This window comes from Nyctibius grandis, chromosome 1 (genome assembly GCF_013368605.1).
Source record: "Nyctibius grandis isolate bNycGra1 chromosome 1, bNycGra1.pri, whole genome shotgun sequence".
Classification (NCBI taxonomy): domain Eukaryota; kingdom Metazoa; phylum Chordata; class Aves; order Nyctibiiformes; family Nyctibiidae; genus Nyctibius; species Nyctibius grandis.
In genome coordinates this window covers 49,371,984-49,395,380 of record NC_090658.1, presented here as the reverse complement: position 1 = coordinate 49,395,380, position 23,397 = coordinate 49,371,984, and the positions used below count along the sequence as shown (strand labels likewise).

At 45.5% G+C, this 23,397-nt stretch overlaps 1 protein-coding gene across 1 annotated transcript in view; it reads right to left on the bottom strand.

Moving 5' to 3' along the window:
• The window catches only part of FRMD1 (FERM domain containing 1), a 30,534-nt gene extending 7,382 nt beyond the window's left edge, over positions 1 to 23,152 (bottom strand). The window contains exons 1-6 of the mRNA XM_068409435.1: positions 23,057 to 23,152; positions 17,281 to 17,371; positions 7,835 to 7,914; positions 5,697 to 5,773; positions 3,854 to 4,040; positions 1,173 to 1,328 (exon numbers count right to left, since the gene is read on the bottom strand). Coding sequence (XP_068265536.1) covers positions 1,173 to 1,328; positions 3,854 to 4,040; positions 5,697 to 5,773; positions 7,835 to 7,914; positions 17,281 to 17,371; positions 23,057 to 23,152 — 687 coding nt within the window. The remainder of the gene's footprint in view (positions 1 to 1,172; positions 1,329 to 3,853; positions 4,041 to 5,696; positions 5,774 to 7,834; positions 7,915 to 17,280; positions 17,372 to 23,056) is intronic.
• Between the last annotated feature and the right edge of the window lie 245 nt (positions 23,153 to 23,397).

The window sequence follows — 23,397 nt, the reverse complement described above, 5'->3', positions numbered from 1 at the left end:
GTGACCCAGGTGTCACCTAGGAGGAGGATATCTCATCATGGATAACTGTCATGCAGCAGGAAGAAGAACACATTATGGGTCAAACAACACATGAAGGAGTTAGCAATGCATAAAATATAAGTTCAAGTCAGACAGGAATTTGGATATTAAGAGCAACCAATTTCACAGCCCTGGTGCTTTCGGATATAAATTGTATCATGTCCTGCCAGCTGGATTTCTTATGGCATTCAAGTGTAACCAACCGTCTTATGACTGCATCATTAACAGTGTTAGAATCAAAACAGAGAGGACAGAGGACAGGTAGGGGGAGCATCTATAGTTTGAGAGGAACTGAAACTAAGCCTTGACTACAGACCAAACTGGAACTTATTTCCTCCAGAAAATGCATGTTTCTCCAGTAACTATAGAGCTGCTAGATCTGGTCAAAGGACACAGATACTTCCCAGATGTAATTCCCACTAAGCACAAACAACCAAGAAGTTTAATTATGAGTCTGACAAAGTGGAGTATCTCCATTTGGGAAAAAAGGTCCAAGCCACTCCTAATTGCATAAGCAGGTTTCACTCACCTAAGCGGAACAGAAAACTTCTCTTTAGTCCTATTTCTAGACCTAAACTCTCCTAGCATGTGCAAATCAAGCACATTCTGTTTATACAGGCTTGGGCAAGAAGTCTAAGACTCAGTGAGAAGCAACAATCCAGGAATCCAAAAACTGACATACAGATGAAAAAACACCAACCACTCTGACAGAGTTGGAAGGGGAGGGGGGTAAGAAAGTCAGAATGACTCAGTGTCACCTTTGTTATTACATGGCATTTGTGTGAAAGCTGACTGACCTCTTGTCACCATTTCAAGGGACTGCAACAAAAAAAAAAAGGCTTCTCAGTGATTTCCCTGGTGCGAGTTTACTGACAGGCGGGGACAAAAATTAAGTTTTGCCATTCCTGTGGCCAGTTTCTTGGCCGAGGAACGAAACTAGATTCCAGCTATACCTGTATATTGGCAACAGATTTGTTTGTGGGGATAGGCCTCATTGGCTGAACATTTTAGACTTGTTTGGCCTCTCTGCATCAGAGGCAACCGTCCCTCAAATGGACAGAAAGTGAAAAATGCAATGGTGCACCCAATTAATGATGGGAGAGAAGTTCAAAATAAGCAGCTCATTGTTTAACCTTCTGCAGCCTGTAGAAGTGGACAGGCACATCTTCCAGCAGGCAGGACTCCTTAATGAACTTCAGCACTGCTTCCTTAGCGCTCAGCCCTTGCTGTTCTCGGTGCATCTCTGGGGCATGTTTCAAGATGTAGTCGCTCCCCCTCTTCGCAATTATCTAAATCACAAGGAAAACAAACAGGTCAGCAGCTCTTCGGCGATCCCCACGGGAGGCAGCTGTGATCAACAGCAAAGCAGAGACTGGAGGTGGAGGAGGTTCATACAGTCCCTCAAGATGTTAGTCCACATTCACCTCTACCTCCCTGGAGGATAAGCATTTAAAGCAGCCCAGATGATACCAATGTCTCCATTGTCTCCAAACAGATCCTCCAAAATCTTAACAGGCCAAGACTACAGAGGTTGTGTCAGCTCTTTTCATTTTTAAGTACTAGAATTAGTTTTCCTAACTCTTGGCATCCATAAATGCTTATGGGCAGATAACAAATACTGCTCTGCATGCCAACACAATCAACAGCAACATCTCCAAACACTGCAGAAATGCTAGGTGGTCCTTTTAAGATCAGAAACTACACATTTGGCTTATTTAGCATTTCCATCCTCAAAGAAGCGGATAACACTATCTCAAGGTATTTTTTATCTGTCAGGAGTGGTTGGCAGGCATGTGGCTTGCTAAGCAGTAGAAAAACCTGCACTGGGCCTTTTGCTCTTGCCCTGCAAGTGCCCAGTTCCCATGCTTTCCCACGTACCCTCTCCATACAAGGCTACAGGGCAGACTGGCCCCTTCCAGGCTGCAAGCAGCAGTGACAGGTAAGAGGAGTGTTGGCTGAATTCACTTCACAAAATCCCCTACCATTGGGGGCATTTAAAACTAGATCCCACCAGGCACCTGAGAACATCCTGCCAGGAACAACCTGCCCTGGCTCAAAACAACCAGACCCCATCATCACCCAGTTCCCACTTCCATTTTACATTAAGCCCCTTGTTTACTCTGTTCGGTAACACCTCTGCCCTCCTCTGCGTGCCTTGCCAGCTTAGTTGCCCTCCCACGAGGAAAGGCTGGGCTCAGTGGAGGACAACATCAATGCCATCAGCTGCCCAACATCAGCAGAAAGAGACAAGCCAGCTCCACAGTTCAAAGCCAGGTTGATCACCCCGGGGCAGCACTGCCTCTCCTCACTAGCGCAAGGCTTGGGGCAGCCCTTGGCCAAATGATCTCAAGCACGTGTTGGAGGAAGAGATTGCGTTGGAGGAGGAGATCGCTCAGTATCTCCCCACAGGAGCCTGGGGGCAGGGAGAGAAGCGTCCCCATGCCTGCCAGATTTTGTTCTTTGTAATGATGTAATAAATCACCCACATACTTGCTTGGGGTTGTGGCTCAGCACAGGTGAGCCAGGCTTTGCCTTGGCCTTTGCAATGTTTGCCAGATGAGCAATAGTCTGTGATAAGACTTAACTGCCCCAGAAACGGCACACGAGACCCACCTTTTCCAGCCCTTTGTTAGCTACCTCCAGCCAGGCACCCGGCAGCAAGGAACGGCACGGGATGACGGCCTGTTGTCTGGGAGAAAGGTGCATTTCTGCACAGCAAGGCAGGCAGGCTGGGACTCATGCATAAAGGAGGCTCCACCAGCCTTACCTCCCGACTCAACCCCTGTCACTGCTCTGAACCTTCTCCCCAAAGCAAGGGACTGTGCCACCTTTCAGGGGAGATGCGACTTGCCTGGGGACAAGCAGCCAGCTACCAGAGGCATCTGGGCTTTTCGACACCTATTCCAAGGCGTGAGCCAGGCTAAAATCCACTGTCATAGTGGAGAAGGGGGCTCCAGAACTAAATCAGGTTGCAGAGGAGGGTATGTCCAGGTCCCAGGGAACATCCTGCTCCAGCAGACGTCATCAGACATTACAGTGATGTGTCTGTAGCAAAGCTAGCTTCCCTTTCTATTTTTACGGACACTAAAGTGTTTATTAACAGTTTTCTTGACATCTCACTACAAGAGGAGAACTGTCTGCAGGTAACCAGCTCTGCCAGAGTCTTAGCTAATTTGCCTTCATTTGACAACTATACCAGCTCTTGGCTTTCTAAGCTGTCTGTAAGTCTTGAAGGGCACAAGCCCATGTGCACATGCTTATAAACGAACATGCAAACCCATTTCCAGGCCCTTCCCTTTTGCCTTACTGCAGTTGAGCCAGAGATTAATGACAAAGCAAGCACCAGAGGCACTGCAGAGCAGTACTGCCCCTTACGGTTTGGGTCTATCCATCCCAGGGGTAAGCATTACAGATACAGGAACAAAGGGCAATGGACTTGGCTTTACAGCCCTGAGGTTTTCTGTAGAGATTAGGTTGTGCAGATCTTGCTGATGTACCACTGCAAACATGCAACCCTTTAAGCCACAGAAGAAATAAACCAAGACAGCTGCACTGTCGGGAGTTATTCATTTGACACCAACACATTCCCTCACCAAGGAAGGGTGATGATGAGTGAGGCCAGGAAGAACAGGAACCTACATCCAGTGGAAAAAGAGGAGATACCTTCTGAGGGAAATTCAGGGTGATGCTCTGCCACTCTGCCTGATCATTGCAGTGGGAGTTGGGGAAGTTGCATGTCTGCAGTTAGGTACCACCATGGCATAGCTCCTGCTGTGTGTGCAATCTGTTGACAGAAAGATCCTCTGAAACTTACCCATTGCGGGAAATAAGCCTGAGGTTCAAAATATTTGCCAGCATGGACCTTCTCCCTGTAGTTGCCCAAGTCTGCCTGTAAGCTGTAGGCAGCCAGCAGGAAGTAGATTTCTTCTTTGTGGTTGCACCGAGACATAAGTACTTGTTCTTTGAGATGGCAGTAGTAGAGCTGCCGTGCCACCTTATCACTGCAAGACACAAAGGCTAATTTACTTGAAGACGAAAAGAAAGCTCAGGCTCAGATAAAGCCCCTCAAACACATCTTCCTTCTGAGAGGAGGGATTAAACTTTGACATCCCTGATGTGTGCCAATGCCACCCTGACACAGTTACGTGTGTGTAGGGAGCACCAAGTCAAGATCAAGGTCTTCTCCCACTAAATGTTGTACAAACATGGGAAATGGTAGCTTCTATCTCGAGGAGCATGGTATCAAAGAAGTTAGGGCGGGCAGAAGGTAGATGAAAGAAAAATCATGTCACACCTGGTTTGGAGACTAACTACATGAAGCACTTCTGTTTCTCTGGAAAGCCTGTAGCAGTCAGGAGAGCCAACTCCCTTGAATCCCAGCCCTGTTTCTTGCACACCTGTCCTCCTTTCCCCTCTAAACCTGGCACTGCTTTTTCATTTCACCTTGCCTTAGGCTCAAGGTACTTTTCAACAGCTAATTCCCTGAAAGGTAGATCAAAAGACACAGGAGCCTTGGGCTTGTTTTGGTCTTCCTCCTCAAGCTGCTAAACAGGGATAGTCTGATAGGGCATAACTATCGCGCAGCACTGATAACCCAACACACCCCCGCTGTAAGAACTCACGGGAAGCAAGCTGCTGACATGTATGTATAGATGAGGTGCTGGACACTACAGTTTGCTTGTAAAAGTGTGTGTGTATAGTTTGAAGGGGCCGTGTAACTACCTCTGCGTGGCTCCACAAACCTCTCCAATTAAATTACTAGTGCAAGAGAAAGGTGCTTGTGACGCTAAAGGATATGCACCTTTGGGGTGGTAGAATGATATGCAATCTCCCTCTGTACCTAAAAGCAAAACTAAATAAAAAACACTTAACAGCCAAACAGACTTCATAAGAAAGACTCCCCTGTATTCAAAATGAAAGACTATGGAGAGAGAAAAACAAAACACCATCAGGCTTTGTTCAAGACAAGAACAAATGCCAAAAATTTGGTAAAGATTTTAATCCACCCAAATGATCCCAGCTCTTGGCTTGCCCCAGGGTCACAGCCACACCAGAAGTGCTGATGCAAATTAACTCTGTCAGTTGTTCATTTTTAACTACCTCATCCTTTGTTCTGTACCATGGGTGAGGGTGGTGGTGTTTTGAGTGCAGCCCATATTCCATGTGAATGGACTACAAATGCAAAACTGTCTAACTTATGAAGTAATTTCTTTTGTCCATTTACAAAAGTCCATTTCCAGGAGTAGACTGCACAGAGCACCGCTCAGATACAAAAAACAGATACAAAATTATTAGCATGTGCTCTGGAGTATAAATAGCTTTTTTGGTATATTCATCTGATGCTTTTCATGCAACCAAAAGATGCAAGCAAGAGTGTTAAACGTATTTTGATACTGTCACCATTCAACCTGCTCTCTAAACACACATGGAAAAGCAGTCACAATTTTCCTAGGATAACGAGTGTAATTCTAGGGGAAAACGTTCATGGCTGGGTGAGGAAGTCTGTGAAGGTCTTTTTAAAAAAATCAAGTGGATTTTTTAAGCTTATTTCTGTGAGGTCACAGAGATGAGCTTAATGAAGAAACATTATTTTTCTTCCCTTTTAAGAACACAATGAATAATTCAAAACACAGTAACTACCACAGAAGGGAACTTACCTTATTACTCTTCCATTTTCTACGTAGTATTGTACTCTAAAGAACGCAACAAAAGGAGGGCTGAATTTCTCTGTTCCCTAGAGCAGAGACAGAAGACATTTTAAATAATGTTCAGCATCCAAAATTCCTGTTACCCCGTCTGGTAATATTCTCTTCTCCCAAGCTTGCTCCCCATACTGCTTTTCATTTTCTACTCTTAGCTTTTGGCAACTTTTGAGGGGGATCTGACTGTCCTGGAAGCTCACAACAATGAAGCATCATAAAACATTTAGACAGGCTGAATGGCAAAACAACCTAGGCAGGGCAGAAGATTTGGGATGGAGGGGAATAAGCAGGTATAAAAGAGTTGCAGCATAGCCTGGTGATGCCCAGCCTGGCCCAGAGTTACCCAGCTCAGCACCTGGCAGCACCGCAGACACATCAGCGCTGAGCACAGCAGGTTTAACACAGCCTCCCTCGAAGCAGCAGGCAAAGCGGCAGGGCAGCGTGCCACGATGGCACTGCTGCGGCGTTTCCAGGGCACTCCTTGGAGTAAGCAGCTATCTCTGTGCCGCACCACATCACTCAGCAGGGACACACGCGCTGCTGCTGCGTTCAGCATTTGCTGCCCGAGGCTGAGGCGCACCAGCCTGATATTAACTCCTCGCCGTTTGTTTGGCAGGGCTAATGTTTAGTTATTCACACCTTCCTGCAGCTACAGACCAAAAGGAGACATTGATGTCTGCTTCAGACTGAAGATGTCTGTTATAAGAAAGCCAGCAAGAGTCCTGTTGTTGTTTTAACTACAGCCTACCTTGCAGACTTACAGGCTTGTTTAAACAGGAGAAAAAAAGAAAAAAAAAAAAAAAGAAATGGGGGAAAAAAAAAGGAACGTCTTATCTTACTAACTCATTATCTCATCTTTCCTACTTTGCCATTCCCTTCTTTAATGCTCATACAAGTAACTTTGCTCACATGTGCAGTTCCAAGGCTTTGCTGGTCAGACGCATCTCACTGGGACAAGGTACATGGCATGCTGTGCACATCTGATGCAGTGAGCAACTTCTTGATCAGCATGCAAATATTTACATTTTATTTCTGGAACTTGTTCATAGTCACCCTATTTTATCAGCTGGACTAGGCTTTCCACCTGAAACCTCTTCATAGGAATTAAACCCCTGTCTGCTAACCCAGTCCGATAGCCTAATTCCTCTCAGACTTCAGTACAGACACTTATCCTGACTTAAAAAGTGTTGCAAGAATCCAGCCTCAAAGCAACCACAAAGCATACTCCATACTGAAGCGACCAGAAACACTTGCCTTGGGAAACCCTCACTGGCTGGACAGCCAGCCCTCCACACGACTGGTGGCTGTCTTTGAAGTAACCCTCACTTGTTCGGGAGAAGCAGTATGGGATAAGAGATCCCCGAACCTCACTAGTCATCTGCAAACTTCTCTAAGCAGCAGAAACGGCAAGCGTGCCTACTCTGCAAAAGAAAACCCTTAAGGAAGGTGGAAAAAGTCATAATGAGCTAGTTAAGATATATGAATGTAATTGCATACTACACTTTGTTCTAGACTGCAGCTCCTCTAATAATGACACACACAAACAGGCATTATCATGTCTGAATGACCAGCACAAAACAATTACACAGGCTCATCTTTATTTCATGTAGCTTTTCCCTCCCTTGACAGGGCTGGCTAGCCTGAAAGAACTAAGACTCTCCTCGAACAAAATATCCTTCCTCTTGCTCCACTGTCTTTTTGCATGTACTCTGGAAGAGTTACAGCTCCAGCGCTCTCCCTCACATCAGGTTCAAGTCACAAAAGGTCATTTTAGGCTGTTCTGCTTAAGGATAACAATGAGCTCTCCAGACTCCTCACGGGCTCACTCCTCACGACCAACTGCCCTTCTCCACTCCTGTAGCAGCTAAGCAGCAACCACGTGGCTACTATTGCACAGGTAAAGTTGTGTAAGGGGCTATTTAGCTCTTTTAATTAATTGTACAGCCATGTACAAGTCACAGCATCTTGCTACTGAACAGCATTCTGCAGACCATCTTCAAGAAATACTTTATGGACCTTAGTTTAAGAACTTTAATTTTGCTGTGTAGTCCAATACCAAAGCAGTAGCCTCTGAAATTAAATGTCTGTCTTACTTTAGTGGTCTCTTTCTTCCATTCCTTTGAGAAGTATTTGCTAAGCTTCTGCTCCAGGTCTATAAAAACATATTCATTATCTGAAAGACAAGAGGAAAAAGCACTTAATGTTAAAGAATTAGAAATTCTTATTCATGAAAAACTTAGAAGACTATACAAGTTGTTTCCAGGCAACACACTTTAAAACAAAGCTGATCAGGGAATAGGTAGGGCAGGGAACAGATAGGGCAGGGAAAAGAGAGGGCACCAAGTCTCTTAAGTACATATGCTACTCCAGACAGTATGGAAGGAAGGTCAGCTACGCCTTGATTCAAGAGATGCTGAGCTCAAGTTTCCCAAACACCTTAGCCAGAAATGCAGAATTCTTGCTTTATAAGCAAGAAGCCACTTACAGAAAGGAAATATCATCTTATCAAGCTAATTGCACTGTCAGTTTAGCAGATTTAGTTTTTTATTATTATTAAACAAGAAAGCCCTACCCAAACTTCCACTCTGCCACCATGTAGCACCATGGTCCAATGTGGCATAAGCAAGTGGACAGAGTCAGGTATTTGACAGGTTTAATCCTCTACATATGAATGAGATCCTCTGAAATGGTGAGAAGGAAGAGGAACAAACACAAGTGCCCACCTTGGAAGGTCTGGCGTCTCCTGCTCACACCCAGCTTCTTTCATAGTGCAAGAAGATGAATGAAAGGAAGGGAAACCTGGCGTGCCTCAAAGGACCAGGACTTGCTCTCTGCCCAGGTTACGGTGAACAAGAGACAGCCTGAACAGCACATCGTCTTGAAAGAGCTCTGTGCTGCTTTCAAAGCCAATGTTTTGTAACACTGCTTACCAATTATCAAATCCAAACAGCTCAGCTAGTGAAAGATTTTCCCCTGAGTCTTCTCAAGTCTCTTAAAAAAAGACCTCATGGGTGTTTCAGGCTTCAGTGGCAACACCAGCTGAGCACATTCACCTGACCAGTCCCTCTACTCTTTGGTCTTGCCCAGGAAAGTGTTTTGAAAGGTGACATAAGTGCCAAGTTGAAGAGCTTGTTCCTTAGACATGAAAGGAACAGGGCAAAAAAGGGAAAAAAGAAAAAAAAAAAAAAGAAAAAAGAACCCTTCACAAACAACCTTCTGCCCCTGAAGACCAGCCTGGACTTCCAAGCTTTGGCTTTTGCTTTCTGATGTCAAACAAAAAAAAGAAGGGGAGAATAGAGATGAATTTTTTCTAATGGAGATTTACAACCAAATGAGAGCTTGCATTTGTGTCTGTACAGCAGATGAAGGACTGGCAGAGGCCAGCGTTACAGCAGGTATTCAAGGGGGCTCTGAGCTACCTCGCAGCCATCCTCCCAGAGCATTCCAATTCCTTACAGTGGCAGATACAGCAAATACTTCCTTTGCAAGCTTTTAAAAAACAAGCAAGCAAACCAACCCCCTATCACCACCTCCTTCAGCTCCCACCTCAAGTGAGAGAAACCACACCTGGTGCTAGTCAGAATTGGTCCACACACCACACTAACAGGAAGCCTTGTGTAAAATAGCAGTAACACTGGACACAAATAAAGAGGACAATTCCCCAGAAAGTCCTGTTTCTATCTCTATGGTCTTTCCTGCGTTGTACTGATTGCAGCTGTAATTTTAATATAATTACACTTCTGTTTAACACATTGCTTGACGTGTCACATACATATACAACACAGAACTTAACAGCACTGTTGAAATTGCTGTACAGAAATCCTGAGAATTTTAGTGGAGGGAATTTAAGTGCTATAGCACACAAGGTGCTATAGAAGTTGCTTTGCCATTTTGACAAGGAGAGGAAGAGGTTTTAGCATCACAGAGACTGCATCTTGTACCTGCCTCTGCTTATGCCTGTAAGATAGAGTGGCTGGAGGGCTGTACTGGCCCCAGCCCTTGCTTCTCTAAGTCCATTAAGATCAGATAATGCTGCCTTGAAAAGGTTGATAGAAGTCCTAGTCAGTGAGATGGGTTTGGTCCATCTCTTGAACTTGTCTCTGTCCCTTATCAGCTGCCAAGCTGATAAGCGTCTCTCTGTAAAGCTTTCCTTAAAAAGTAAGTAAAAGATGATTTAGGAAGCAATTGCACAGCAAGCGACAGTAGTGGGATAACACGAGCACGGCACCCAGGCCCCCCCTGGGCCTCAGCAGTCCCAGCGCACGGCGCTCGCTCCACTGCGGGCTCCCACAGCGGGACTGGGGCTGCTCCCAATGGCACAGCAATGCTGCGTAAAGCCTGTATCAGTTCTGCCAGCACCACGGTGTTTAGCTGCCATCTTGTAAAGAGAGTAGGGAACCTGCACAGCTGTAACAAGCTGTGGGGTCAGTTTTCCCTTCTTGCTCACAAATGATCCTGTGCCCAGAGGTCTTTAGGGAAATATGTGAATTATTCCTCAGCCACGAGGGAAAGATGGCAACAGCAAGCACGGTGATATACCCTGAGCCATCCCATCGCACACGGATACTGGGACAGAAAGGGGAAAAGGATGACAGAGCAATTCCACCATAGTAAAGCCATGTTACCCACACCCCACCACCTCTATTTACCTCTGTCATGTTAATTAGGTTAGAGAGATGACTCTGGGAGGGCCCAGATGGAGGACTCCAGGTCATTACCATGCCTCCTGAGAGGTGCACATAAACCCCAAGAATAAGCTAGGCTGAAGGAGGAGGACACCCTGATGTATCAGCTCTCCCTGGGGGTCCTGCTCCTCCCTAGCCCAGCCCAGCATCCTCCCTGTCCTCCCTCCCGTGCAAGAATGCAGCGCCGCATTCCTGCCTTAATGAAGTTAATATTGCTGGAATGTCAACCTGCAGTGTAAGCCTCCATCTACAAAAACAAACAGGTATTTCCCTCCCCAGCCCTACGTGGGTTGTGGGTTTTGTTTTTTTTTTCCTTAAACTGGATTAGTGGTGAAACTTAGAGATCTTTTGCCAGATGCTAAAAGTGTCTCTGGTTTGAAAACAAGCATCTATAACAGAGATGAAGGCATCAAATTGCAGCACCTCAGAGCAGTGCTGTAAAGAACAGCATAGAAATGCACAGATGGCCCCCTTTCCAGGGAAGAACGTGTCCGATCTGTGGATTCAAACAGGGCTGGATACCCAAGAGGTACAAACTGTCATTGCTTCATTGGTCTCAGCTGAGAAGCTGGCTTAGAAGCACACACAAATGCAAATATATACCCATACACCTGCAGCTACTGACACTGAGTTCATGAATCTCATCTCAGCGCTGTCAGAGCTGAAAAATATATCAGCTTTTGTTAAAAGGTTCCTTCATGTATGTGTGTACATATACCAGACCTGGCACAACACACCACTGCACTGCAATCCCAAGAAACCCATTTGGACAGCCAGCTAGTTTGCAGTAACGCAATTTACACATTTCTCCCAATTTCAGCTTTTAAGAGCCCTCAAATGAAATGGAAATTTTATGCGGTAAAAATCTCACTTCAAATTAAGCATTCACCAGAAATGTAAGCATTCAAGCGCTCCTACTCTGCAAAATTAGCTTAGCACATTTACATATTTAAGCAAATATGGGACACGCGTTGTTGCAAAAAAATAATGGGCCAGGTCTCCAGTCGGAAAAAGTGACACAGTTCTAGTGAGTGATGCAGATTTACAATAGGCATTATTTACGCTGCAGGGAAAACGGGAAGAGAGAATTATGGCTGTAATACAGGGTCAAATCAGTTCTGAGTCCTTGTTATTCTAAAAGCCATTATTTGGCATTAGCCAGTGCCTCCCGATTTCATTTTTTATGCAAGGTAAGTTCCCTGCAGAAAAGGTAAGTAATGGTGAACACCAATAACCTGTTCTTCTCCTGTGCCCATTTTGGGCTAGGAGCACTGGGAAATTCCACAGAGGTAAGTCCTGTCCTACCAAGAGGCAGAGGTCAGGCCCCATTGGCAGCCAGGAGCATCCCATTAACTCCTTTGGTTGAGTCAAGTATATTTTAATACTATAACTATTTAGAAGTCCAGAAGATTAGGATTCAAATAAAATATGAATTAGTGCAAAGCCAAACTTCCACATAGCAAGCATTTTCTGCTGTAGGGAGAAGAGGAAAAAAAAAAATATCCTTGTCTATAGCGCTTAACTTCTCCTAGATGCTGCAAGAAGCCTCGTAGCAACACCACTGTTTTCCTTGAGAGGCAACAGGAAAGAGACTGGGAGCAGAACAGAGGGATGCTGGGGCTAGAGGAGAGCTGAAGCTTAAAAAAACCCAGCGCTCAAAAATACCTCACAACACAAGCTGTAGACCTCATATAACCTGTTTAGCTTCCCTGAATGCCAGCATGGATTTTTTTGTTTGTTTATTGAAGAAGAGCCAGGTACACACTCCTTTTGCATGTGGAGCTCCCCAAGCCTCCAAGTGCTGGTGGCCTGGGAACATCACTATACATGTGGCATCTGCTCCCACCACCTCTATATAACTTCTTGATGCTCCTGGTGTTACCTTTCAAGCCAACAGAAAGAAACCTCGTCCACTTTTCAGTACCTGGTTGATTAGTTTACTAAGGGGTCTAGAAGAACTTGGTTTGGGGCAACCTTGTGTTTTCAGCTTTAGCTGGAAAGTACACATATCCCAAGTGAAGAAGGGAAGAACCACAACAGAGGCTGGGAGTAAAGCAAGGGAGGTCCTGGCTGAGATCGCTTTACCTGGGATGGACAGAAGGTATATGGAGGGAAAAATGAAAGGAGGCAATATCAAGAAGCCCAAGGTCACATGGCTACTAGGAACTGTTGAGGTCTGAAGACTGAGATAAAGGCTCAGTCATTCCTGACGATGGATAAGTACTGCAGGAATTTTATGTTGGCATCTTACAGTTAGCAACAAGGCAAGCCCAGGCAGAGATCTTTGGACTTTTGGCAGTGTCACAGGGGATTCTTCTGCACAAGAAGAGCTGCAGAACCATTTCCAGCACTGCTCATCCAGTAGCAAACAAACCCCTTGCAATTCTCAGGCAGGGGAGCACTTGGCTGGATGTTGTACTGATGCTGAAGGAGAAACAACTGACAGAAGGTACAGGCAAAAAAAAATGCCTTCCTAGGAAGAGACCATGCAAGTACTTCCAAGGAATATTGTATACTTTTTGAACACCTGAACCCCTGCAATTCCCTCTAGGTGGCACATTTCTGCACATGTTTTTCTTACATTGCATTTAACTCATTTGAGGTATCAAAGTCATTATAATAGAGCTATATTTTAGGTTAGAATACAGAAGAAATTCATAAGGGAGATGCAACTATCCAAGCAGATTTAAGAGAGGAGAGGCAGAAGAAGGGATAGTGGGGAACAACTGGGGAGAAGAAATCATCAGAGGGTACTTTGGAGAACTTCTCTTGTCATCTGTCTTCTTAAGAGACCCTTTGTTACAATAGATACCCACATACTATAGAGATAACATGGTAGCATATGCCGTCCATGAACTTCAGTACTGGAGGATACACAGATGCAGAAGAGTTAACTGGAGACAGAGTGGCCTTGGCAGAGTTAACCACCAAGCTCCTTGCTAAGCGTGCGCTGGGAGGCATGGGTCTGGCAAGGTGAACAGCCATAGTTGTAATAACTGAAGGATGATCCTTGAGGCAGGGGAGCTGAAGCAAAGGGATTTGGTTTTGGTAGAAAGCCAGCCTGACAAATTGATAAGAGGACATAGAGAGACAGTGGCAAGGTGTAGGAGCTGCAGGCTTGCTCCTTCCCAGTCGAAGGCTTCCATCTGCTTGGGTCAAGCAAGGTTTGCTCCTAGAAAGGAGAAGCCCAAGATTTAAGATCAGAAAGATCTGGGTTATAACAACAAAGGACGCCTGGCTGTTCTTTGTCTGCTGACAATCAGTTTTGTTTTAGAAGACTGAATTGTGTCACTGCGTAGGCTTTCTGATAACAAGAGGGAAACCTCCTGCAGGTCACAAGATAAGGTTAACCCTGCAGGAGGAGCTGCAATATAAGACCCAGCTGCTGAAGCCTATGGAGCCAGTGTGAACCTGGCAGGGTTGCAGGGTCTTTCACTGAGCAAACTACAAGGAAAAAATGCACTTCAGCAGCACACAAGGTATAGCCTGCTTGATGATCTGTGACAAAACTAGAAGAGCAACATGTTCCAAGCTTTGTGCCAGTGTGGCCTCCCATTAATATACACTCCTGAACGCAATTTTCAAAGTGATCAACTTTTATAGATGCAAGCTTTTTTCCCCCCAAATACACTTGGTTGAAATGGTTTTCATCTTGAGAATAAAAAAAAGCTCAAGAGCAAAAGGGGTGAAAAATTCTGTCCTGCCACCATTACTGTTACCTTAAATCCTGAAGCTTGCCCTCAGCATCTGTAACAGTCAGAATTGAAGGCAACGAATTCAGGCAACGAATGCTGGAAGACATGCTCCAAGATTTACAGCTTAGATCTCACAACATTCATGGTTTGCATGATGCTTTGTGGTGCTGTTCTGATTTCTGCCACAGTTAGGGGTTAAAATTCTGTTTATGATTAAGGACCCTAACATCTCCCCCTCACATGCATACTTACTATGAGACCAGCTGAGCATTAGTGTATCTGTACAACATCTGCAGGTCAAATGGGCTCCTAATCCAGATAATCCACCCAGTGTGATTGGTTACAGTTCTGTAGAAATCCTTTAATTTTCGTTCTCTCGCAACTGCTGAGAGTCAGGGTTTTGTTGACAAATTAGCAGCAAGGTAACAGATGCAGGTGGATTAGAATATCTTGTTTTGCATGTGGCAGCATCAGACTGACAAAAATAAATAACATTAAGAAACTGGGAAATATACCCTTATTAAAACAGGGCAGTTGTTTCATAAAAAATGACATCTTAGAGCTGCAGCACAGAGAGGTGAAAGCATGACGCAGAAGAGGAATACTTTGGTCTGAAACGCAGAGGCTTCCTCTCCAGTTTTCGGACATCTAAGCTGCCTTTGCCTCACAGACCAGCCCCATGCCTTCCCTTCGCAGCCTATGCAGGACATACACGGACTCGCTGCCCAGCCAAGGCAGTTGACTTAAGCACCCACAAGACAACCCTGGGCAATGCAAAACTTACTCAGGCTTCCCCTGACCGGGCTGCTTCTCTTTCTTGAGATGATAGCTTGCCATAAAACCAAAAATCCCTGAAAAGCAGGCAATGCCTCAAAGGCTACTTCCAAATGCCAGAGATGGAGAGTGCTACATTTGCAACAGAAGCAAGACCTCACTTACCGCTGGCAGTGAGGGAAATGATCACCAGTCTGTTGACCAAAACAGGGGGGTGGGAAATCAAGTTGGGGAACAGAAAAGAAAAACACTTCCTTTGCTACAGCTCTACATTAATAAACCTGGAGCTATTTTAAAAACAAAATTAAGAAAACTCTAAAACCCACCGCACAAGACTCCAGTCAGCAGCTTACTGGACTTTCATAGACTAAAGGCAGGGACCAGATAAAGCAATAACAGACCAGGTTTGCTTCCTCTCGAAGAGAGCAGGCTGCAGCCTTCCCAGTGGCTGTGGCCATTCAGGCCGAGAAACACTGCTGACAGTTTTCTGTTGCCCAGTCCCAACAGTTTCTTAAACAGAGGCACAAACAAAAATAAATCTCCTCACCCAAAATCCTGACACCTGCCTGGGTAGCAGAGGGAAATGACTGTCAGGAGGTGCCAGGGTGAGCACGCAGAGCCTTCAATTAAGCAGCTTTACAAACAGAGCTACAGCAAGCAGGAGTGAGGAACAGTCAGGAAAACAAAACAAAACACACACACTCCAAAAAAAAAAAAAAAGAAAAAAAAAGGTTCATTCAGGCTACTGGGCTCCTGCAACTCTTTTCCTTGACATTTTTCTAAGAGCTTTGTGAAGAATTAGCTTCTCTAAAAAGGAAGAACGCCTTTGTGAAGCAAGAAGATTTTTTATGTTTAAAGCTATGGGCAATAAACTTTAAGGTCTAGTCAGCACAGCTTTATTATGCTCTTTGGGCTGGGGTGGTAGTTATACTGTATTTCCAACAGGCTGAAAGGCATCTGCCACAATAGGGTATTTTGGGGCCAGAGCCCCTGTGCTTGACAGGGTAAAGGAAACTGCCCCGTAAAAAGGTGCGAGGGAAGGAAAAAGCAGGGTACAGAAAATATGAAACAAGGAAGATACGAAGGGGAAAAAAAGTGAAAGAAACATGTGGAGAACAGGAGAAGAGCACCTAATTCAGAGAAAATGAGAATGAAAGTGCCCTGTCTTAGGGGGAGGACAGGAGCTCCAATTTCACCCAAGACATCCTGCAAGTGGAATAGGCAAAAACTGGTGTTATAAAAAGGCAGCGGGGTGGAGGACTCACAGGAATACAATTGATTTGTGAAAAAGGCTAAGAGCATTCAGGTCTTCCTCACACAAAAAAAAAACTGCGCTGGTTTAAGCACACATATATTTGTTAGCTACCGGTTTAGTTACATTGATGGAATTTTTTTTGGAGACTCTACAAACCTCAGAGAGATCAACAGCTTACTTCAGTCTTAGTTTGAGTGCTGTGCTCAAGAAACGCAAAAGTTCTTAGAGGATGAGAGCAGAAAGGAAATGAGACAAGTAAACTTAAAAGAAACTATTTTATCCCACATAGTCATAAGGAGGCAAAAGAAACTATTTAGAAGGACTCATAAAAGGCTACTCTCACTTCAATGAAACAATATCTCGAGTTGCAGAAGTAAATAATAACACACTTGAGGAAAATTTTGGAGGGAAGAAAAGTCCTTTCCATGCTTTTGGAAGTGTGGGGAGGCAGGATAAGGAGGACAACAGATCCATTTCTAATTACTAAGCTGGGGGGGTGGGATGCCAATGCACACACCATCCAAGAAATGTAATACCTCATATCGGTTTGCTCCTTTAAGGCATCATCTTACACTGTTCCCTGGTCAATACTAAGCTGTATGACCAAGCAGACTGGACTTCAACCCACAAACTAAGAAGTTTTGTATTTCCGATGCAATATTTCAAAACCCAATGTCCCCCAAATAACCATTCAGCCCCTCAAACCATTTGAGTTTCCTCCCCCTGATGCCACATTCTTTGCGTGTGACTTCAGAAGATAAGTAACACTTTCAGCCCCAAAGTCCTTTTAAAATTCACCTCCTGTTCAACTACTGACAGTTTTGAATTCAGTGACAAATATGTTGGCTAGCAACTTTGGCTACAGGAGAGAAAAAAAAACCCACAAAGAGGTGGAATGTAAGAACAAAGGAGGAGAACAAAAGCCCCCCCTTCTCCCAATTTGTCTGCCCACATACCAAAGATCAAAAGAGCTCGGAGAAGCCTGTGCACAATCTACATACTTTGTGACCTTATTACAATCAAATTCCCCGCAGGCATGGCCGCTGTGTATATATGCACACACTGTAAATACACAAGCGGGTCTGTGGATGTTTGCCAAGTCATTTGCTCTGTGCATTGAGTTTGCTTACTTTTAACAATGCTGAGGCCAAAGAAGTGAGGCTCTTTAATCTTCACTAAATCACAAACTTGCTGAAAGAGCTCCTGTCCAGTGGCTTTGACCTGAAAGAAACAACCAATCCAGCATTACAGATGGCTCACACACCTGGATGGAGCAATTCTCCTTCTTTACATTGGCCAATACATTTTTGGGTACCACAGCAAAAAAAACCTCACAGAACAAACTTTGTTTTCAGTATTATTATTACTGCTATTATCACAGAACAATAATCAACATGTCATTCTCCCTCCTTCACAGTGCAAAGTGGCTCAGCTCAGTAAGACATGAATTTAAAGTTTCCTATCTATTGGCATCTTTGTATAAGAATTTGGAGCACTGCTAGAGCCCTAGTTTTGTGCAGTACCTACCGGGCTATTTATAGGTGCTCTTACAGTAAGCATGTTTATAATCACAGAAATGAAAATACTACTCTGTTGTAGAACTTTTTTTGAGAGGTTAAGAGAAAAAAAACAAAAAAGAAAACTTTCATCCAGGAGAACTAAAAACAAAAGTATACAAACCAACCCAAGACTGCATGGTTTGAGCAGAAATAGCTTGTGGGTTAGAGACGAGGTTGCTCTGTACCCCACACAGAAGAGCTTGTCCTGTCTCCTGCTGACTTCTGGTCACAGAGCAATTAACATCTTCATCTTGTGAAGCTCTCACCAATGGCCTATAAGCTCTTGCCCATTTCCATGCCACACTGAGACCTCCCAGTACCCTTGCCCCCCATAACGCTGTGCGTGCACTGAGGAATCACTGGGAAAACAGAGCTGCCAGCATACGTTCCCACAGGGGACCAGCGCCTGGGTAGTATTTGCCAGCACGGCACAGGGTAAGAGAGCACCGTGGCACTGCAGCACAGCTGATGAATGCACTGCTCTAGCAGGGCTGCTCAGAGCACAGGCTCCTCCAGCAAGAGCGTGATTCTGGCTACCTGCATGTGCAGACCTGGATGTGTACTATGATCAGGAAATTCCCCACTAAATGCCCCCCCACCTATAGCCTCATTTCCCGCTGCCCCATCGCACCACCCCAGGATCACAGACAGAAAACCATAGGCACAAACAAACCCCTCCCCAAGCCCCCAGCCCTCAGAGGCATAGGGGAAGGAGCTTTGAGCAAGAGCGGTTGGGGAGAGCAGAACACCACCAACACAGACAAGCTCAGCTCAGCCCTGGGTGCTACCAGCTGCAGCTGCGAAATGGGCCAGAACCTCTGAATTTCCTAATGCTGCTGCTGGATGATGCAGATTAGCAGCAGCAGGAGCAGTCTTCCTGAGGGCAGACAGTGCAGTGCTACCTTCCCAGCAGCAAAGATGATGGGGCAGAAGCTGACTACTAAACTCTCCTACAGACTAATCACCACCATCAAACTAATCGCCACCATAATTCTTCAAACCCTTTTAGTGCAGGCGTGCCACGCTCCCCAGAAACTGGCTGCGCTCCCCTCCCTGCCCCAGTATGTACCATGTCACTAGACATGCACAATGGGAAACAGGAGGTCATTTAAGTACTCATTTTCTTCTACTTGACAAAGCATCACTAGCCAGCCACTCACTGCTGCTTCACTGGGAGCTTTGAAACCTGCTCTACACCAATACACACACGCATGTACGTGTATGTGCTTTCGGAGGGGAGGAGGTAGTGCACAGTTCTGATAAGACCCAAAACCACATCTAGGTCTTATTATGGGTCTCCGTGTGAGACTGCACCCTTACAGTCTCACACCTAAATGCAGTATTTGCTCAGCTGCCAAGAACACACAGTTGGAAGGGAAAGCTGGGCACGGATCTGCCTCCTTTCTCAAGGAAGCAAGCTCTGAGCATGTTCTCCTACCTGGGAAGGACTCACTAAGGAAGAGGTGACCTAACCCTATCCAGAATGGTTAGATGCACACAAGAGTCACTGGAAGCACAGGACTATGTAAAAGCTATACGATCAGATGAATTTTGTTAGTGGCATGCTTTCACACCTAAGGGAAGAAAAACCTGCTTTAAGATACTTGGTTCTAGGGAACAGAGCACTTCAATGTTTTGTGACACTCAGCTCTAAAGCAGCTATTTAATCAGATTTCTTGCACAGCAGGTATGTGAGCTACCACCTTGTCCTTTCTCCTTTTGGCACTTCCCTTCTGTATCAAGTTCCACTCCCAGCCTTCAAGGCTATGCAATACCAATTACACTTGTAATCGTTGTTCCCTCCTCCTGCCTTCCCCTCTGCTCAAAGCAATCAACATTTCCCTTTGCATTTCTCATCTGTTCATTTCTCTTTGGCCTTTCCTCCCTTTGTGTGTGGTTCCTGTGCCAAGCTCCATCCCAGACACGCCATGAATCATTCCTTCCCCTGATACTCAGCTTTGACCCATGTCAGACTCAAGGCTTCTTTACACATGAAATTTAGTCCAAAGTGAAGTCGAGTGCAAGTTTATAGAAGGTAACTGCTACTCCAGGGTCATTCTGTGTGTAAATATTCATGCGTATTGGTTACCTGTCTCTATTTTTCTTGGTCCATACACTTTAAAACATCAGCTCTCCTGCTCACAGAACAACTGAAAGACGTCAGACCTACGCTTGCCATTCACCAACACACAGGACCTCAACAGACTTCTTCCCCTCCAAAAATTTCTGCTGACGCTCCCACCCTTTCTCCAGCAGCTAGGCAAGGAGCAATATCTGCTGTGGCTGCTTCTGAACTACCCAAACACAGGCAGGATGGCTGTCTGCCCTGCTCCCCTCATTGGCAGCCGAACCTTCGGTAGCATAGGTCTCTCCTTTATTCAGCTGCTACTGCCCCAGAAAGTTTTCAGAAACCTAGTCATAAAAACTAGTCGATATTGATCAACTGGTTCAAAACTATCAGGGAGATAAGCCACAGTGCTGGCAGATAAACAAAACGGATCAAACTGGATACCACTCCAAGACCTTTGGTGCAACTGATATAATCTTAAATTGCACCATTCTCACTCACAGCCTGCTTAAGCTCCTGCATGCTCATACTCCATCTCCCCATGGGGGCTGCCTGAAGCAAGGCAGACTGTTTTGCTCTGAGGTTTGTTCTCCCCAGCAGAAACCTCCCACTTCACCTCGCCATCCTCGGGGTGGCTGGTGAGCTGCAGCACCCACTAGTTCTCACTGATCTGCTTCTCCTCATGTTTGCAGTTGGTCCCGGGAAGACAGTTTTCCTCCTCACCAACCCCTCAAATTCATCTATACATCCAGAAAGGTGGACATCAAAGTTAATCAAGAGATGCTAGTGGTGGACTTGGCAGTGCTATGTTAACAGTTGGACCTAATGATCTTAAAGGTCCTTTCCAACCAAAATGATTCTATGATTCTATTGGGGAAGAGATTTTAAAATGGTTCCTGCTCTTCTCTCTTCAACAGCACTATCTGTGAAGGGCATAAGATAAATCCATTTTAAAGAGTGGGCTTCAATCCATGTGACCACATAAAACACATACAGGTAAACTCTTATCTGAAAGGGTGGAATTTTATATGGGAGGTGGAGAAAGGAATTACCTGCATAAACACTGTGCTTATCTCAGGAAGGATCTATAATTTATTCTGTTGGAAGGATAACCATTCCTACCCACCTCACTGAGCTGAAAACTTGTTTAGTATTTGCATTTCACACTGAAGAGGTTAAAAGGCTTTGGAAATCTTAAGTAGTGGCATTATTATTCTAATAACTGCACAAAGTATCATGTGTGGTTGTGCTAATTAAACTTGGGTTCTACCAACATCACTAGAAAACTGCCTTGATGTTCCTTTAAGAAAAAAAAATCTCTCCAGCTGTGAAATCATTATTTTTGTTGTTTTTTGAAGGGGTGTTGTGGTAAAGACAGAAGCCAAATGAAAAGCAGGGTTTGGTGACCTGCCCAGCTGTAACAGGTCATGTTTCACTCTCTATGCAATTAGGACACAACTGTGCATTGAGGTCTCATGTTTTGGCCCAGGCAGCTATTCCCTTTCACATGCAGGCATCTCCACGTATGTATTTTCCCAACTCCTCAGCCGCCAAAGCAAGGGGAAGCAGAAGCGAGGAGGGAAAATGTCTTTAAAAGGGCTACCAAGGGGTGCTGTGGCGGGGACCCCTCTGCGGGACAAGGTGGTGATGCTCAAGGTGTCCCAACTCTTTGGAGGGGCAGCAGGCAGGAATGGGAGGGGACACAGTACCTTCCCTCCATCCCTTCCAGCGCTCAATGCAAAAGACCATTTCTTATGCTTATTAAATACCCTGGAGGTATTTAAAAGACGAGCAAATGTGGCACTTAAGGATATGGTTTAGTGGTGGACTTTGCAGTGCTAGGTTTATGGTTGGACTCGATTTTAAGGGTCTTTTCCAAAGTAAATGATTCTATGATTTTATGATAAACAGCAGGTATCCAGCATTTCCCGTATGGTCTAAGCGCTGCCTACACAATACGGTGGAGTGTGTCCCAGCGGTGGAGGAACAGCTGTGTGTCCAGCTCAGGCACGGGTGCAGCGAGGAGCGGCGATGGCATCAGGCCTGGCAGCGCACTGCCCTCCTACACGCCCATTCACACCCTCCCCGCGGCAGGGCAGGCTCTGCTACCTTGGATCTTTAGCCTTCCTGATAAAAGCTATAAGAAGGTGAGATTTAGGGTCAGTGGCAACAGACCATTACCCAGGCCTGTGCACCTGCCACCAAGAACTTAATTAAATCATCATTTTGTGGCTTGCACAAAAGCCAGCAGATTGCAAAAGCCTTCTGGGGCAGTAGATGGGCTGGGTTTGAACCAGTGACCTAGAAGCAGAGTGCCCCAGATTTTGCTGTAAAAGCCTTGTTCCATCCAAGGAACAAGGTGGCTGTTTCAGTTAACGATGCCACACTTGAGCACAGCAGGTAGGAAGATTCCTACATGGATTTTGAAGATTAGCATGCACAGTTTCAAAAGCCACCATTTTAATCAAGTGCTTAAAATAACAGTTCCCCTCAACCAGCTTCTCCCCCTCCCCAGCCCAGAAGGGGAAAGAAAAACCCCAAAACAAAGCAAAACCTCCCCAGCCCACAAGTGAGTGCACGCACACGATCACAAGAGAGCACTTACCTTTGAGGCTAGCTTGTTGCCTGAATGTGAAGTGCCTCTGTCAGCTCAGTTTCTCACAAGTTCAAGGAGCAGCCAGCATTGCACAAAGAGGCACCGCGCGGTGGTGGACACTGTGCCACGCCAGGCTGTCGCCCGTGCGCACACACTTAGGCATTTGAAGCAGCGATCAAAGAAATGAAGCGACTTACCTCTAGCTTTTTCGTCTACAAGTATTCAAAGGAGGGAGAAAACCCCTCAATGGTTGTTTACTCTACCTTAGAGTCTTTGAAGAGATCTGCAGACTACCAAAACCAGAAACAGCTAAAACGCCAGAGAAATGCTCATGTGTTGGGCACGCTTGCTAAGTCATTGAGGCATTTTAGGTTCAATTTTATAAAAAATCGCTACGTTATTATTAGTGACAAAAACACTGAGAAAGAATAAAAAAAAGAATAACAACAGAAAAAGAGCAGACCCCCAGTCCAAAAACACAACCAGGACTTTTAAGGAACTCTGCAAATTAGTTGAAGCTGCCCAATTAGAAAATGGAGCACCAGTTACCCTAAGCTGGCTGATAGCCTTTCAGTCAGCAGACCAGCACCAGGCTTTTGGGAGAACAATGGGAGCTAACAAAACTGAACTGCAGCAACAGCCACAACGCTGCGACCTCCCAGCCTCCCTCCTGGCCAGCTCACCCCGACGACGAGGCTGAGCTGCTCCCGGGTGGGCAGGAAGACACAGACGCTCCGGCTCTCCAGCTGCATCCTGCCAGCCAGCATTGCCCTGCTCATGGTGGGCAGCTCCGCGGGGACCAGGGTCTCCTCTCCGAGCAAGCGTCAGGCTCCCTTCATCCCATGCACCTGCCAAGAAGGTGAGAGCATCAGTGCCACGCTGCTGCCGGCACTGGGAGCAGTCCGCAGCATGCGTTTGACAGGAGGTTTTCCTCCTCCCTATTTAAAAAAAAAAAAAATTAATCCATTTTACAGCACCACGGTCAACGTTTCCACTGGCACCGCAGCACAAACCAGGCAGAGTT